The 19,471-nt window shown below is 37.1% G+C and overlaps 1 protein-coding gene across 1 annotated transcript in view; it reads left to right on the top strand.

Moving 5' to 3' along the window:
* Positions 1-19,471, top strand: part of shroom4 (shroom family member 4) — a 143,012-nt gene that overhangs the window by 115,258 nt on the left and 8,283 nt on the right. The window contains 3 exon segments of the mRNA XM_028815522.2: positions 8,403-9,029; positions 11,722-11,899; positions 16,203-16,475. Coding sequence (XP_028671355.2) covers positions 8,403-9,029; positions 11,722-11,899; positions 16,203-16,475 — 1,078 coding nt within the window.

Here is a 19,471-nt window from a genome sequence, read left to right on the forward strand (position 1 = left end):
ATTGTTCCATCTATTTTCCTTCTATTTTTTGTGAGTTTTCCAGTTGCTGCCATAAAGAATCATCCACAAAGTACAATGATGCCACCATGCTTTACTGGAGGAATGGTCTTCCTCAGTAAGATGTTCAGTATTAGGTTTACACCAAGGATAGCACTTAGCATTGAGGTCCAAAAGTGCAGTTTTATTTGGTCTCATTAGACCATATAATCTTTTTCAAAATTGTTGAGTCTGTTACATGTCCTTGGGCAAACCCAGACCTAACTGTGATATGAGGGTATTTTCTTCTTTCCACCTTTACATAAAATCCAGATTTATGAAGTGTGCATGCAGCTTCTCTTGTTTCCGTCATGCACACCTGTCTGTAATGCCTTTAGAGATGCACTATGCCTCGTGCGAACTTCTGGAAGATTCACAGCTGTTCATTTTTGGTAATTGACTTCACTATACAGTGGAACCTCGGTTCATAGAACCGAAGCAATTTCCCCCATAGGATTGTATGTAAATACAATTAATCCGTTCCAGACCATACGAACTGTATGTAAATATATATTTTTTTTTAAGTTTTTAAGCACAAATATTGTTAATTAAACCATAGAATGCACAGCGTAATAGGAAACTAAATGTAAAAACATTGAATAACACTGAGAAAACCTTGAACAACAGAGAAAACTAACACTGCAATTATTCGCGCTATAGCGCTACCAACCGCTGGCTAAAAACACTTTTTTTAATGAGTTTTAAGCACAGGGAAAAAAATGAACATTTGAAAAAATCCGTAATTTAATAAACCACCAAGAAATGTAACATTGCAACAATGCACGCTACGAACCGATCACTGTAAACAGAAGTGAAAACAAAATCAAGCACACTGCATTCTTTAACTGCCTTCCTACCTTATGAGTCCAGCCCCCTCTCTCTTGTGCTGCCTGTGTGTGTGCGCAGCTCTCTCTCTCACGCTGCCTGTGTGTGTGTGTGCGGCTCCCTCCGGCTGCCTGTGTGAGTGCCTCTGTCTCTCTCTGGCGCTGCCTGTGTGTGTGCGCGGGTTCTCTCTCGTGCTGCCTGTGTGTGTGCGCAGCTCTCTCTCGCGCTGCCAGTGTGTGTGTGCGGGTCTCTCTCGCGCTGCCTGTGTGTGTGTTCGCGGCTCTCTCCGGCTGCCTGTGTCAGTGCCTCTGTCTCTCTCTGGCGCTGCCTGTGTGTGTGCGTGGGTTCTATCTCTCGGCTGCCTGTGTGAGTGCCTCTCTCTCTCTCTCTCTCTCTCTCTCTCTCTCTCTCTGCCTGTGTGTGTGCGTGGTTCTCTCTCGTGCTGCCTCTGTGTGTGTGTCGCGCACAGGAAATGCACAGGGAGAGACTGAACATGTACAAATCGAAAGGGAAACTGGCTTGTTCATATACCAAGTGTGTGGTCGTGAACCGAGGCAAACTTTTTGGTCGTAAACCGATTTGTACTTGTACCGAAACGTTCGTGAACCGAGGTTCCACTGTATATGATTTATATTATTTGCATTTTAATTTTTTTATATCCTAGCCCTGACTGGCATTTTTCAAAAACCTTGTCTTAGATCAGTTTGGAATATGCCTTGGCTTTAATGGTGTATTGTTTCTTATGAAATACACAAAACAGAAAAAGCCCCCAGATTCATATGTATTTACAGTATTATAAAAGCTTATGGAACATTTCACTTGCATACAAATGTACCCCCACCAAGTAATTAAGTCAGTTAGAAAAGATGGACGATAACTTCTGAAGTAATTTAGATGTATCATAGCCAGGGTTTGAAGACTTGAGATATCAGTTATTGTTTTTCATTTTTAACTAACCTACAAGAATGTCTTTATTTCTCACTTTTTCATTATAGAATAAATTGTGTTTTAATTGGCAAAAATTAAATACTTAATGGTTTCATGTGAAAAACAGTTCGCAGGGGTGAATATCTTTGATTTTTGAAGGTAACCTTTTTATGTTTAACCAGTGAATTGACAATGCTTCTATTCTATCAAATTCCATCAAACTATTGGGCATTTACGTTTATATGAGTTGCATTGTGTGCATGCAAAATGTTTATAATAAGGCATAGGTCTCAGAGATAAACCTTTCTTTGCAGTTAGAAAAAATGCACATTTTACTTTAAGGTGAAGCTTTAGCCACCTAAATATTATTAGTTGAAAGAATACATATTAAAAAAAGCACACTGCTTGAAAAACACAAATAATACAGGCCAAGCACGATGCCTGCATTAGTTTAAAGCCATTAGCAGATTATGGTGTCCCCTAAACTAACTTTGTTGTCCTGTTTCAATTTAATAATTCATACATCCATTTACTGGACCTGCCTAATCAAATGTTATTTTTCACAGCAAGCTGAAGCTTATAGTTTAATTTTAAGCAAGAGCCAATCTTGAGTATGGCACCAATTCAGTCCTTAAAGTGTGTCAGTACTCACTGGTAAGCAGACCTGGCACCTTCTCTTAGCGTACCAGAGTGTAATAATACCTTTTGTTAGCATACTGCCACACCACTCAAAGCCTCATGGGGGAAAAAACCCCAAATCAGCACTTTGGTTAAATGTTTATGTATCTGGTTACCCAAAGCAAGCTTCACTGGCAAACAATCTTGTGTTGAATGTTGCTGTATTCTGAAAATGAATGCTTTGGGGGATTGGGGGTTGGGGCTCCCTTCCTTTGCCCTCTTTTTGATTTAGTGTCAGTATCACAATGATAGAAGTTTTACAATGATACTACCAAGTACCAGCAACTTTTCTTATCATGCTCTTCAATCGAATGTTATTGCATCACCATAGACCATAATACCGCCAGTAATTTGGATCCATTTCAAGCACACACCAGAGACACACACTAAACTCATGCTGGGCTAAACAAAAACTGGAGTTCCTGGAGATAAACCCACACAGAAATGGAGAATCTGCATATTCTACATATGGAGTGACTCTAAAAATAGAATTTACTTATGTTAAGTTAATACATCATTAACATAGCAAATAAAATGGGGACAAAAACTAAAAAAATGTGTGCATTTTGGTTTATAAATATGGAAGTTATACATAAACTCAGGAATAAACATTTTAGAGTTAATTTCATTCATGTATGTACTTTTAAGCATGTATCATGCATTATCTGGTGCTAAACTTGTCTCCTTGCTGTATAATTGATAAATGTCCACTAGGTGGTAGTAGCAACCTTTTGAGCAACCTGAGAAATTATGCTATACAGTACTACATTCTTGTATGCCTCTTTAAAATTAATAATAAAATAATTATACATTTTATTTATATAACCCCTTTCACATGTTCAAAATGCTTCATAGAAATTTAGAAATATCAAAAGGGCATATACAGCTTTGGATATACATAATATCTGCATAAAATACTAAAATAATTACAGGATATACAAAGCATTGAAATAGAATAAGTGACAATAAAACAGAATAAAATACTAAATACGAAACCCTGAACAAATAATATCTGTTGTACAAACACAAATCTTCCTGGGCATCTGGACAGAAAGGTTAACCTGAAAGAAGGGTCAGAATGTCAGGGTAAGTTAAATGCCTTCATGAAAAAAAGTTTGTTTTTTTTCTGAAAGAATGATATGAGTTGGCTGATCTAATTCTAGTCTCTATCACCCTTAGAACACAGGTTAGTTTTTAGCACAATGAGACAGGCAGAATCAGTGGATCATTGAATCGTAGAGGTGAGGGAAGTTACTGATGTAGTTGGGTGCAAGGCCATGTGAAACTTTAGAGGTTATTAACAGAATTGTATACTCTATCCTGTAAGACACAGGGACCTAGTGAAGGCAGAGCAGAAAGTCTGTTATGTGCACGCTGTTGCAGGTCTATGTGAGCACTCTTGCAGCCGTGTTTTGAATCAGTTGGAGCTGTAGTAACAGATCAGAAGAGGCACCTGCCAGTGAGACGTTTCAGTAGTCGATGCAGTATGTAGTAAGAACATTGATAACTTTCTCAGCATTGAAAAAGGAGAGGAATGAACGAACATGGGATATGTTATGAAGTTGGAAGTAAGAGAGTTCCGTAATGTGATAAATGTGAGTAGAATAAGAAAGAGAAGAATCAAAAAATGACAAGATTCCTAGCAAAATATATATACAGTATTCAAGAACATTACCTATTTTTTTACAAAATTGTTCAACTTTAACAACCAGTATATGTATGTATCTCAAACTATGTTACATTAACAACCACTATATGTGTCCAACTCATTAATGCTCAACAGGAAATTACGCCAGACAATAATAAGATCAATTAATGTAACGCATCCCAGGACATGAAAACCATGCGTCGTTAGCCATTGTGTTGGAGAATATTACTTGGGAGGTCTACTGAGAAAGAACTTGAAATAGATGACAGAATCTTGGCATAGTATCCCACAGTCAAACTGCTCCTAATAAGCAGCATGTTGTTGCCAATGGCAACCCACATCCTGACACCTGCTGTCCATTTTTGTTCTTTTTTGTGTGCACCTGTGTACTTTGGAGCTTGTCCGCCCCATGGAAGAAGCAGACTTCATTTCTTAAGATAATTCACCATGAGTCCATGGCATTCCTGGCAGTTCAAGACTTAAAACAGCTTAGACAGAGCCTAAAACGTTTTAATGGATGCCACAGTTCAAGTATTGTATGGTGTTTTAAAAATGCATTATCTCTTAAAACAATTCATGTATACATATCATAGTTGTGTGTGTTTTTTGCTGAAAATCGATCATAAAAACATAAGTAGCTGGACTGATCATGGCAATGTGAGAAAAGGAAAGCCTTTGTCACCCAGAAATTATTTGCTTTAGTTCTCCTTCACATATTACAGCTAAATGACTTGTAAAATGAATAGCAAGTTTTTTAAATGTATTGCTTACGTTTACTACTGTAAGAGACAAATAGGAAGCAGTCATATAACAAAATAGTTCTCCTTGCTCTTTAACACTTAATTAATATGCTCATTAGTGTCTCCTCACCCCTTCACTCAAAAAAGGCAATTTTTTGCTAATCATTTTACACTGTATGTCAAGTCCAGTATAACTGAATTAAAGTAGAAGGAGATACTTTAGTTTTACTTTCTAGGTTGTGCCACCTTGGGTTTTTGGAGAAGGTGATTCTAAATGATCAGTGAAATTTGTGGACAAGGGAGTATAATTTTATGTATTGTGGTGGGTGTGGTAAGGGAGGACAGATGAATAGTATAGCCTCCAGCTGGGTCATCTTATTTTGTAAAGTTTGAAACAAAATAAAAATATTCACAAAAATGCAACAGAAAATTCTTGTTGATTCAGCACTATCAAGGCTACTTCCGCATAGTGCAAGACTTTTCAATAAACAATCTGAAGGTCCATCTCGTGAAGCGCTTCTGGGTCCCAGCAAATCCTCTCTGGGCAGCCTGTCTTCTTATCCTGATGGACCCCAGAATCAGCCGGGTTAAGTGCCCGCAATGGGTGGATTCTTAGAAGGAGGAAAGAAGGTCAGTGACAGAATCCCCTCCTGCTGCAGTGGACTATCATATACCTTATCAGATCCTGTGAGGAGGTCCACTGAAGCACATCCATGACAGTAAATATTCTTTGACTAAACCTTCCTCATTACTTAGTCAAATTGTATATGCTGTGTGGCTGATATGTTGTACTTTGTTATTACTGCCATTATATTTACAGTATATCTTCTCAGCTTGTAAGCTGATACAAGTTCAGATTTCAACATAAAATTAAGACATCTGCATCAAATTTGTGCTGTACCAATTAATGTAATATTTGATCTTCTGCACTTTGCCTGCAACTGGATGGCTTGGGCCCATTTCAAAATTTTTATCGAAACCTCTCTTTCACATTTAGTTCAGTCTCAATTTCCAAGTCATTGTATTTAATGTGTTTATCAATCAGCTACTTTAATCATGATGTTTGTGTCATCAGGATTATCTATATCGATCAATTGGGCACTATTATTAAGGAAGGATGCTGAGAGTCTGATGTGTGATAATTGGTACATCCCATGTGGTGGTGATAGTGTTTAACATTCTTTCCTCATTGGTTCTGGTAATTAATATTTGTCAGGTACTCCAAATTATTTTAGCTGGCCAACATTTTGTTTTTTCAGTTGTACTTGCATGGTGCTAGCATAGCGCAGCCCAGACCTTTCTGACTAATAAGCTGTTTGGGTTAACTGCACATTCAATACTAGATTGTTTCAAGGATTTCTTCTGGTGGTGTCTGGGATTAGGTGCCTGGGCCTGTGCTGCTACTTGTGTTATTGATCACTCTGTTGTTCTTTGAGCTTAGAGCTGATTAACCATGTTTCAGATGTTTATCAGTTTCTGGTCAATTAAATTTTGTATAAAATTGTCAGTATAATAGCTTCTCTTAGAGCAGTTCAGTTTTCTCTATTCTGGACCTGATATTTTTTGCAATGGACTGCAGTCTCTTGCTTACCCTATGTCTTTATTGCATTTGCTTCATTTTGAAGAATGCATTTGCAGTATCTTTGGCAGACTATGAGTGAATCTTGTGATGCTTGTCCTTGTTTATCTGAATGTAGGCACCATGGCTTGGTTGTAACATATCCATATCCACAAACTTATTTCTTGATACAAAGTCTTTCAAACTCAGCTTTTGGATAATGAGCTTCTCTTGGGTTAGGAGCTTTCCTTTTTCACATTGCATCTTCAGGAACTCTTCGCCAGTTCACTATGCCAAATATGTTAGATGGGACTGGCACAGTAAAGGTGTTAATACCTTATTTTGTTCTTTCAATACAAGTCTGTATTTATCATTTGAATGCCTAATCTTCACATTCATCAAACTATTCTGTATAGCATTACTTTTTTCAATACCATACTTGTGTATCTTCTCCTGAAGTTTTATATGTTCTTTTACATCTTTTCTGTTATTATCCATTCATTTGGTAATGAAACCATTTTTGTCTGGAGTAAACTAAGTTGTTATGAAGTTCATGAACACTGTTTTTTACTGAAGTACCTTAGGTGCTGCTCACAGTTGTATGTAAACATTATGTTTAGGTCTTCCACGTTACTCTGTCCATTTTAGATTTCTTGAATTTATTGTCGGCTTGGATTGTGGTAATTCTTAAATTCACAGAGTATGGCAAGGTCCTTCCTGTAGAATTTGAAGATCTTATTAATCCTTTTCTTCCAAGGACGACTCATTAGTGACATTTGGTGGTGGTCTGCCATTTCTGTGCATTAACTCTTTGACTTCACTAAAGTGCTGGTATTATATTGTAACATTCTTGCTATTCCATTTTTGCCAACATGATCATCTATGGCAGGGGCCCTCAATCATAGTCCTGGAGGGCCACAGTGGCTACAGGTTTTTGTTCTAACCCGGTCGCATAATTAGAAAGCAATTGTTACCAATAATTTAATTTCATGGTTTGTTAGTGCTTTAACTCTGCTATGTCAGGTCATTCTCATATCCTAGATTTTCTTCCCCTTTCTAAGGATATCATCCAAATGATTTGAAGGCTAAAACGAATGAGCAATTCTCGTCCTTCACTTTTTTTTCTTCACATTCCTTCGAAGTATTTAATTAAACCAAATAGTGCGCAATAAATACACACAGATGTAAATGGTAAAAAGCTAATTGGAGAAATGCTGCTCTCTTTTGTCATTTGCATGCTATTGCTAATTAGGAGCAATTAAAAACCAAGAATACAGCTGTTTAAGACTAAAATAAGCAATAAGGGTTCAAAATCTTAACAAGCGAGACAACTAAAGTGAAGCAGAAGTGTTACTTGACCACTAAGTGCTTCTTATTAAGCAACTGGGTTGGAGCAAAAACCCGCAGCCACTGCGGCTCTCCAGGACCGTGATTGAGGACCCCTGATCTATGTTGTCATTGCCTAGCTGCACCTTCTGCTGCCATAGATTCATGTCAGTCTCCTATTGCTGGTTCTTATCAAACTGTGAGTGTTGACAACATCTAGACCAAAATGCTTGTTGTAGATGCTGATAGAGGAGGACACAGTAAGGGTTGAGTTGATATATACTTGTACAACTTTAAATGGTGCAGCACAACTTTAATACAAGTTGTTATATGGCTGCTGTTTGAACCATGTTCATATAGATAGATAGATAGATAGATAGATAGATAGTCTTAGGCGTCAGGATAAATTGAATAATAGAAATGTATAGTAACTTAATAGTAAATTATTTATTTGAGCTGATAAGGCTGTTTTAAATTACTCCCATTATTTGAATTTGTACTGTATTTTTGTACTGAATGAGAAGTGTGCATGTGTGTGTTCTGTCATTTATGATATCCCTTTGAACAGTAATTATATGTATGTATATGTACTATTTTTAAAGCTTTTTTCTTTTTGTTTCAACAGTATTTTTAACTCTTTATTTTCTAATTGACATTATTACAGAGCAATAGACCAAAGAGACGATAAAGATGTCCTACCCATCTCATTGCCCATAACCCAGAGAAGCATGATTCATGACAAGACACCTTCTTCCAGCAGTATTCTTCACTATGGTAAAAAGCCAGAAACAGTCTCCGAGTCCTATTTTGCAATGAATTATGAGCAAAATGAGGATGGGCACAAGGGGCCTGAGGACAACAAAAGGTCTACTCAGAACTCTGTTACAAATGATTCAAGTCTGTTAGAAACCAACATAGATGAGTGTGCCCATGAAGTAAAGCATGCAGCAGAGGAAGTACAACTAAGACATGGCCCAGTTAAGTCAGCAGTTCAAAGACATCTGGATATTTTGGAGACGGATATTGATACTTTTTCCAAGAAAGGTGAAGGACAACCACAGCTGCTTGTGTTGAAGAAAACTCTAGTTTCCCTAACCCCTGAAGAACTACTGAATGAGATTGTGGGTACAGACTGCTCTCTATCAGCACTTCTGGACCCCCGAGTTAAATTGCTTAGTGCATTTGATCTTGTTGGAGAGATCTTCCCATGGAGTCAAGATAAAAGGCTAATAGAGCAAAGAAAGAAAATTCATAATATCCAGGAAATAAGTGTGGAAAAGAAACCTGATGTGTAAGTCCAAAAGTATTTGTGTCAGTTTCAGTAAGGAAAAGTCAAGCAAAATGACACCTTTCATTGGCTAACTAAAAAGATGACAGTATGCAAGCTTTCGAGGCAACTCGGGCCCCCTCTTCAGGCAAGATGTAATCAGTTTCTGCTAAGAGAGTTTATTTACTCAACCCAGTATATTTTATTGTTTATTCTCATTTTGCATTCCATATCCTCAACTGTCAGCATAGCTAGCATTCTTTTAATCATTGCTTTATGTTGCAGATTTTCTCAGTTGCATACAATTACATGACCAATAGGTATAAAGGACCTTTTAAAATAGGTGATTAAACAGTAAACATGCTTACATTTTCTTTTTGACTTGGTGTCCTTGACCTTTGGTCAACATGGTTTGAACACAACTGTAGATTAAAAAAAAAAGTGAATGAAAATATGTAGGCTCTGTTGTGAGTAGGATGGAATAGTGGTGCACCAGTCAGTCCCCTGATTAACAATTCCAGAATCTTGGATTTAAATTCCTCTGTACACACACTGTATAGCATCTGCACACTTTCTAGGTACTTTTGTTTTCTTTCACATCCCAAGGACATGCAGTCACTGCAGCAAGGCATGTAATCAGCTGGACATTTTTTACTTTTAAAATAAAACCTCTTTTTGGTGAACTTCAAATCTTTCAATTGCCTACTATTTTGTATTTTTTTATAAAACATTTTAGCTTAGTGATTATCTGTTAATTGTTTTTGCATTACTTCTCATTTCTGATATACAGACAGATGCTAAAGTAGTAAACATTTAAGAGACAGAGGTTTTATGTGTGACAGTTTTGTATTTTGTTTATTTGGATTATAATACAGAAAAATGTCACATGAAAATTAGAATTCAAATGATTCTGTTGTCCAATTGTTTCCATAAAAAACACATACGTACAGTATATACATTTTTAAACCTGCATAATCCATTTTGGCATTCCGGGGTCAAGATTATATAATGGCAGCCCTTTGCAAAAGACAGGAAACAACTGTTGATAGGGCACCACATCTGCAATAATACAAATTTAAGAATCGTCAATCAACCAAACCTGTGCATCTTTGGTATGTTGGAAGAAACCCATCCAGGCATGGGGAGAATATGCAAACCAAATAGTAAATAGCTCTGCAATTGCTAAAGTCTGTATTAAACGAATCCAAGAATAATATAAAAAATACAAAAAAAGGAAATATATAACTGCATGTAGCATACAAATAAAATCATTTAGGTATTGAATAACAAAAATATGTCTCGCAGTTAGGAGACCCGGGTGCGCTTCCCGGGTCCTCCCTGCATGGAGTTTGCATGTTCTCCCCATGTCTGCGTGGGTTTCCTCTGGGTGCTCCGGTTTCCTTCCACAGTCCAAAGACATGCAGGTTAGGTGCATTAGTGATCCTAAATTGTCCCTAGTGTGTGCTTGGTGTGTGTGTGTGCCCTGCGGTAGGCTGATGCCCTGCCTGGGATTGTTTCCTGCCTTGCGCCCTGTGTTGGCTGGGACTGGCTCCAGCAGACCCCGTGATGCTCTACTTAGGATATAGCGGGTTGGATAATGGATGGATGGATAACAAAAATATCAAAGATGAGATAAATTATATACAAAGCAAAAATCAAAATGAAAAATAAACATTAATATTCAAATAATCGTATGGACAATGATAGTATTTGAAAATGAAACAGAACTGCTGATAACTAAAACATGAAAAAAAGAAAAAGTGGACCACCATTACACATACAGTATATATGTATAAACAAGATGCAGTAAAAAAGTTGGAAAAAGAAGATTTACAAAAGAAATACTACCAATACTAATAACTTGACAAGCATTATTCACAAACCTCCATACCAGAATTTGAGTGGAAATGTTCCAAACTCAATTACATGCATGCACGAGGGGGAGTCAAGCTAAAGTTAGAAAGTGGGATTTATTAGAAATGGAACAAAACTTATGAAAATGAATAATATAATTTCTCAATGTAGTCTCTACCCTTCTCAATGCACTTTTTAGCCATCTGCCTGGAAGTTCCTGGATTCCAGCAGAATAAAAGGTTTTGTCTTAGAACAAATTTTAGGAAATATCTATATTCATTAAAATTCAAAAATAGGAATAAACAGGAAAATAAAAAGTTTAATCAAGCAAGACATTCATATAAAAGCATAGCATAAACCCACATTAGAAGTCAAACATTTGTGCTTTATTTTGCATTGAGACCCTTTTTAATCACTTTTGAACATTTTATAGAATTTGGTGTTTGCTCATCACTGCAGTTAACTTTCTGTTCTCTCCTTGACTGTTACACAACCACACTTCCTTTACTTTGGAAATCTATGTATAAGCTGCATTTTTTTAAGTTTGCCATGTTGTTCTGTTTAGATTAGTCATCAGCCTCTATCAGTTGCAAAAGTGTTTATATTATTGTGAAACCATCTTTTTTTCATACAGTTCATAACAGGCTGATTATAATACAGACTGGATCCTGTGCAACACCCAGCTCAGTGTTGGTACCATAGTAAAAATCTATCCAAAAAATAAAAATTAACTTTACATTGATGCTATTGACTTGACAAAGTAAATCCAACAATTAAGTAGCCCAATTAAATTTGCAAGTTACCTGTGTTAAGCAAATTTAAAAAAAGGTTAAAATGATAAAATTTTCCTTTTTGGCTACAGGTGTCCAGTACAGATAGCTCCTCCCTCTCCACCTCCTATCTCCGGCTCCTCAGTAAATTCCACCTCTTGTTCAGCTTACTATAGCACGTCAGCTGCTAAAGCAGAGTTACTAAATAAGATGAAGGAATTGCCAGGGATGGCAACAGAAGAAGAGGATGATGAGCTCACCTTAAAAAAGGTACAGTAAATATTTGCTCTTAAAGTTTAAACAATCCTCAAACATTAATGACCTAAATGGTAGTATGTCTATTAAGATTTTATTTCTCATGAGACTGAATGATGAAATTGGTTTCTGGTTAATGTTATATCTACAGTATATCCTTAGCAAATACACACTACGAGCCAAACTACTGAAAAATAGAACAGAGAGAAATAATTTCTCCAACCTCACAGTTTGTTAGTTTTTTGTATACAATAAAACCTATGTAACATTATATGATTTTCCTAGCGATTTTCAGCCTTAGCCTTCATTTATGTAATCTTAGCCAGTCGGCAGCACGCTTCTGTAAAGCATAATTCCTAATGTGACATACTGTACCTAACAACTGAGACCAACTAGTCTGCGATTGGCTAGGATAAAATCAAACCTGTTTGACTTTCTCATTGGTCACAGGGGTGGGTTCTTTGTGTACGAGAGTTGAGAACCAGTAAGCATTCAGCAGGCAGTACAACACATGGAATGTAGCAAAGAGGAGAATGAATGCACCATGACTATTAATCCTTGATAAAGCACAGATAAAGCAGCAGCTTTGTCAGGCAGGATTGGGGGCTGTGGATCGCACAAACAGAAGAGGAGCTTGCCTGTTTTGTGCATTTTTCATAATATAACAGAATGGGAAAAAAGAAATCAAGGGCAGAGGCTGCTGCTGAACTGCAGCTGTTAAGAATTATTAAAGCGCTGTCTCTGTCAGTACGCTATTGGCTATCAGAAAAAGGGGGGAGTACAACTGTGCTGGTAGATCAGCGCTCAGCTGGTAAATGTGACATGGGTTGCAATTTCAGTCGTGTAATTTGACATGAGGCAGCAACGAGATTGGCAAATCTGAAAGTCGCGTAATGTGACATCGGCTTAACAGGCAAAAGAGGTTGGTTGGAGCAAAGAAGAATATGTGATATTATTCAGTGTTAATTTTTCTGCTCATATGTTGAACATTTCATTGTATGTCAGAATCATTATGTGGTATTCCCTTTGCAGAAGTCCACTTTCCATATCAATTTGTTGTTGTTGTGAAGAAGAATAAGTTCACGTGAAGAGAAATATTTCCATGGACAGTTTTAACATTTGTCAAAGTTGAATAATAGCTTTTAAGGGGCCAAAATTGAGTCAGTACAGACAATGGAAAAATGAATGAAAGCATTTAACATGGGGTTTAAAGAATGGAAATTGTCTTTATACATCAGAAAACTGCCAAATTCACAGATATCATAAATCTACATAAGCTGAAAATATGTAAACAGTGTTGTGCTGTGGAGATGCAGCACAACTTGGTCATTTTGTACATCTACAGGTTAAGAAATCCTTATGATCAAAAATTTAAAATAGTGAAATACTGAATTTATATAGTTATCGTTGCTGAAAAAAAAAGAAAAAAAGACAACAAATAAAAAATATTATGAATAGCAAGGCATAGCAAGCTTTACGCAGTTGTGTGGTGCTCATGCAGAGTCAACAGACAGTAAAATTGGACTGTGGTTACCCCTAAACATCTGTCTAGGTCAAAATTTTAAATTAGCTTCTGCTAAAATAAATATCCAGCAACTAGAGACTTTCATCTAATTTTAGTGTTTTACTTATGATTTCAAAATTGAGTAAAGTATATATAAAGAAAAAAGCTTAGGTAGGTGTTGGATAACAATATAAACTCCCTTGGGTAGATAAGAGCGTAGTAGATTGTAGTTATAAATTGTACAAGTGATCAAAGTGTTTTCCTCTAAAGTTTTGAGTATTAACTTTAAAGATTGTAATTGTTTTTGAGTTTGCAAATTATGCAATAATGAACAGTAACATACATCCTTATATGAGTTATGTAATCAGTATAAAGCTATTTTATTTTTTCAAATAAAATACTAGTGCTCTTAGATCTTCTTATTCAAATCTCCTTGTTATGCCTTCTGCTCTTTTATCTACCACGGGATATAGATCCTTTAGCTTCGTTGCTCCTCATCTTTTGAACTCCCTCCCTCAAGCTATCCGCAGCATTGATTCATTTCCCAACTTCAAATCTATACTTAAAACTTATCTTTTCAAATTTGCCTATTCCTCTGATTTTGTTTTTTGACTTTTTTTTTGCACTTTATGACCATATTTTCATTAATGTTATTATATTTTATTTGGTTTTATTATACTTTTTTCTTTTACTTATTGTAAGGTTTCCTTGAGTGCCATGAAAGGCACCTTTAAATAAAATGAATTATTATTATTATTCATTTATTTTTTACATGAAACATTGTTCTGTTTCTGACATGCTCATGTTCTACATCTAATTCAAACTGCATTACATAGTAAATACACCTGAAAAAATGTGATTTCAACACTTACAATCTGTTAGAATTGAGGCTGTGATTTACCAATGCAAGTCCAGTCCAACGAGATATTGGAACTTGTGTCAGTAGTCTGTTTTGAAATGTTATTAATGTACATATTAGAATGGAAAGTTGCTTGCCTGTGAGGGCATTACCTAACCAGTACCGACCTACACTTGCATTTATTTTTATCTGATCTTTTTATCTCTTATTGGCAGTGATTTGTTGTACTCTGCCATATAAATCCTGGCTCCTTGTTATACAAGTTGTGTCCTTTTCACCTGTATTGGTGGAAAATGGGCATCCCAACCAGAATGCAGAATAATTTATTACCTGGATGGGAGGACAGGACAATGACACAAGTAAATTGGCAAGCAGAATGAGTAATACCTTTGTGATGTAATAGATGGACCAGCAGAAGTCGGGAGTTGTTCCATCCCCTATATACCAGGTGGCAGTGGTCCTCAGGTGGTAACTCACTCGGGACACCTGCAGGAATGAGTTGGAGTCCAGAAGTGCAGTCTTGTCGGGGTCACTGGGTATCGTTAGAGGGTGCTGTCAGGAGAGGGCCTCCCAACTTTTTCTATGGCTCAGAAGTCCTTCCTGGAAGACATGGAGTGGCACAAGAAGCATTCCCATGTCTGACATAAAAGGAGTCCATTGCCTTACTTCAGTGAGTCAGAGTCAGGAGGGAGTGGGCAACACTCAACAGAGGTAGTAAGGAGGAAAAATTGTGTGGCTGAATATTGGAGGACTGTGAAGAAGTGCCATCTGAGAATATACTTATATATTGTGCGCAGTTTTAGCATGTCAGTGGTTTGGGGCTCTCTGGCACCCCCTTGTGGTTACACCTTTTTGGGGGTGCATGATCATGCTTATGGGTCCACAAGTAACCCTAGAACATCTGGTAGATGTGGAACTTTTTTTTTGTAGCCCCGGCTAAACATTTAATTCTCTGGCTATTTTTAGTTGAGTCTAAATTTTATTCGTTCATAAGTCAAACAACAGAAGCTGAAGGATATGAAGTGACTTTGGTATCTCTGCTGGTTTGAAGTGAGAGTTCCTGTATTTTAAACTATTACAGTATTTGTCCTAATTAAGTAAAATATTACAGTAGAAACATACTGTACATTTACTACTGCCCTTTAAGAACATAGTTAATCACCCATGGTCTAAGGTAGGGGTGGGCAAAGTCATTCCTGGAGGGCTGCAGTGGCTGCAGGTTTTTGCTCCAACCCATTTACTTAATAAGAAGCACTTATTGCTCAAGTAACACTTCTGCTTCATTTTAGTTGTCTCACTGGTTAAGATTTGGAACCTTAATTGCTTATTTTAGTCTTAAACAGCTGTAGTGTTGTTTTTTTTTAATTTCTCCTTATTAGAAATAAGATGCAAATGACAAAAGAAACCAGCATTTCTCAATTTAGCTTGTTACCATTTACATTTGTGTGTATTTATCATGCACTATTGGGTTTAATAAAATACTTGGAAGGAAAGTGAAGAGAAAAAAGTGAAACACTGAGAATGACTCATCTGTTTCAGACTTCAAATCATTTGGATGATACCCATAGAAAGGAAAAAAATGTAGGATATGAGAATGACTTGACATGGCAAAGTTAAAGCACTAACACGCTATGAAATTTAATTATTGACAAGGATTGTTTTTTTAATTAAGCAACTGGGTTGGAACAAAAACCTGCAGCCACTGTGGCCTTCCAGGACTGACTTTGCCCACACGTGGTCTAGGGCATGCAAATTGGCTGAATTTCTTTCCTATAAAGAAAGAAAAGTTGTATAAAATCTTTTAAAGATTTGCCTTGGATTTTGGGATCCTGAGTTTCACTCAGTGCAGTTCTGTGATCTTCAAAATGCAGTGAGTTGAATGTCAATATTCTTTAACAACAGTTTTTATAAATTTTTAATTGTATGATCCTAACTGTAAGTGTTTGCTTCCACAGCAACAGTTGATTGAAAGCTTGAGCAGGAAACTATCAGTTCTGCATGAAGCACAGAAAAGCCTTCTGGAGGACATAGGTGTGAATTGCATTCTAGGAGAAGACGTGGAGTCTCTGGTTCAAGCTGTGTGCAAGCCAAATGAAGTAGACAAATTCCGAATGTTCATTGGGGACTTGGACAAAGTGGTCAGCCTGCTGTTGTCCCTGTCTGGTCGTCTTGCAAGAGTGGAGAATGCATTAAACAATCTGAGTTTGGAGGCCAGCCATACTGAACAGGTTAGTGGTAATATAGTAGAGTATACAATTGTGGTCAATATGAATGACATCCTTCCAAGTTAGGTGTATCATCTAAAATATCTTCAGAAACAGAGGCATGACCACGGGGGGGTTGGGGTGGGCACTGCCCACCCCCCCCCAGAGACAAGCCGTATATCCCAATCCCCCGCAAAATGCACTGTCTGTCCAATGAAAACTCTGGAGAAGAATAACATTTGATTTTCAAAACTGAGTTGCTTTCCAGTTGTCCCGTTTGAATTTGGGGCGTATCCGTCAGTGCCTCCTCCACTAGACAGGCATCGTGCTGCTCACAGTTCACTTCGCTGCACATTTTGAACCTGTTGACTGCATTCTTTAATTAAAATAGCGTATACGTTCCATTCTTCTTTTATTTTCTGGTTGGTAACACCAAAGTCTATGCATAGGTGGCTTATTAAAAAGCAGACATCTTCAACCTCTGTCCCTCCGCAAGCTGCTGTCTCCGCAGTTGAGCCCAGCACCGCTGCTACCAACGTGGAGCACAGCGCACCCACGCTGGGAACTGAAACTCCAAAAGATGTAGATAAGTCTACATAATCCTCCAGCTCTGCGCCCGTGTTGGGTACTCCAAACCTCTGGCTTCAACAAAATATACAGTCCGGTCTGCCTGACTTCAATATGGATAGCCCATCCCAGCCCATTTTAATTAATTATCCCAAGCGCGCATTCGGAAAGACACTCAGATGTTTTAGTGCAAGCTGGTATCAGTCTTGACCACGGCTTGAATATTCTGTTGTCTGTGATGGCAGCTTTTGCTTTGCCTTCCATAAATTTAGTATTGTCAATTCGGACTGCGAGGACATATTTACCAAACACGGCTACACTAATTGGAAAAAAGCTCTAGAAAAAGACGGTGGCGGCTTCCACAAACACGCGTCTGGTATCCCGCACGTCAGAGCCATGTCTACATCACAGCACTCATCATTGGTGTGTCTTCAGCTGCATGCGAAAGCTTTTTCTGTACTTTGAACCGCATTCCCATTCCACTCCGCCGAGTGGCACATGAGAAAAACATCACAGAAAATCTAGACATGAATGAATTTATTTCAGAATTTGCCAAGAGTAACCACAGACTGCTCCTGTAGATAATATCCAGGTTAAACACTGGAAACTGATGTCCTATAGCCTCCCATGACTACAATAAGCCACGTTTCTGTTCTTGCTCTCATATGTTGTATACATTTGACTTTATTGATGTTTACCTTGTGGATGTAGTTCTATATTTGTTCACAAAAAATAATAATACAAGTTCCATTGCCTCTGTTAATTTTATTGAACAATAGGTTATGATTCATGCCACAATTTTTGCTTTTATATGTTATATAAAACTATGTTGTTATTATTATTTGACCCCCCTGCAAAAATGGGGATGGATGGATGGATATTTTTTGCCCCCCCAGACAAGCCAAATGCCCACCCACACATGATGTTCTGGTCACACTTCTGTTCAGAAATAACTGGAAATTTACCAAAATTTGCCAGCTGCTAATTTCATGATTGCCTTAATATTTTCAAGACATGAAGTCCCAGCGGCAGGAAGCAGCCCTATAACATTATGAAACCATTGTCTAACTGTCAGTAAGGTGTGCTTTTCTCTATAAGCTTCATTTTGTAATCTATAAGCAAGTTGCAAGTGTATTAGCATAGAACTATACTTTGGTTTCCTTATTCCACAGAATGTTTTCACAAGGATTTTGATGCTCTAGGTAGGTTTAAGCAAAGACCAGTCTTATCATTTTATGTTTATCTTCTAACAGCGAGGTCCTCCTTGGTCTTAGCCAAAAGAATCCTTCTCTGTTTAGTGTGTGACATATGGTATAGGTTAAAAAATGCCACTTCAGATCACCCCCAGGTCAGCTTTAAAGATTTGAATGTTTTACACATTTTTTTAACAATTCACACCAACATTCAAAGACTAATGTGATCAGTTTTCCTCTTTCCACCATGGCATAGGAGGTTTTTGACAGTTTCATGAGTAGCACATTTCTTAAATAGCATGAGGAACTGTGGAAGCAGGAATAGCAACGTCTCTGGAGCTTTTTTTACTGTTGCATTGATATGTTTTGATATAATAGTTTTTCTGATGGGCTCAGAGAACTCTGATGTCATCAGTGTTGTTAATAAAGAGCAAGGAATAAAAGTAACCATTTTACACCATCAAAGTCATCATTCATTGGTTAGTCTGTGTCATGTGAGTACTGGTAAATTATTTCAGTCAAGTCAGATTTTGCTGCAATGTTAGTCTAGTTCTTCCAATCAAATGAAATTGAATCATACAAAATGATACCAGAAATTGTGTCATTGCAACCTTTTTATTTGTAAACCATTTTCACACTGTTCATTTTTTGTAATTGTTACCATGTGATCATGTGCTACTCTGTATCAAACAAATAAATGTACAGTATAAAATCTAATGATATTTCACTGTCCACATTTTTCAGGAGATATTGTACATGATATGCCTAAAGCACAAAGATCCCAATAAGGTTGACCACAACTGTAAAGCATCATTCTGTGATGTAGTAAAGATATATTTAATCTTTTTTAAGGTAGTCACTTGAAGTCAAAATACATTGTTAATGCATACAGTATATCTATAGGCTTTGTTTTGAAACTTGAGAATACTAAGCATACACTCCTTGCTTTACAATATGTCTCTAAATTGCTGAGCTGTGCTTCTGTGTCTGTACATTGCTTTCATGAGCAGACGGGTATCTGATCACCACTATTTCTGAGTAGCAGATATTGGTGAGTGGCAGAGGTAATGTATAGGTTTAATTTATAATAGTAAAAGATTATAAAAATCAATTGGTGTAAGATTAATATATATTAAAATGGTTGTTGGGACCAACTGTGTGCAACAAGAGTGTGAAAGTACCATCCATTACTGTGACTAAACGGTCACTTTCTATCTGTACAGTTAATACTTATGCATTGCATTATTTTTTTACTGATCA

This window comes from Erpetoichthys calabaricus, chromosome 12, assembly GCF_900747795.2.
Source record: "Erpetoichthys calabaricus chromosome 12, fErpCal1.3, whole genome shotgun sequence".
NCBI lineage: Eukaryota > Metazoa > Chordata > Cladistia > Polypteriformes > Polypteridae > Erpetoichthys > Erpetoichthys calabaricus.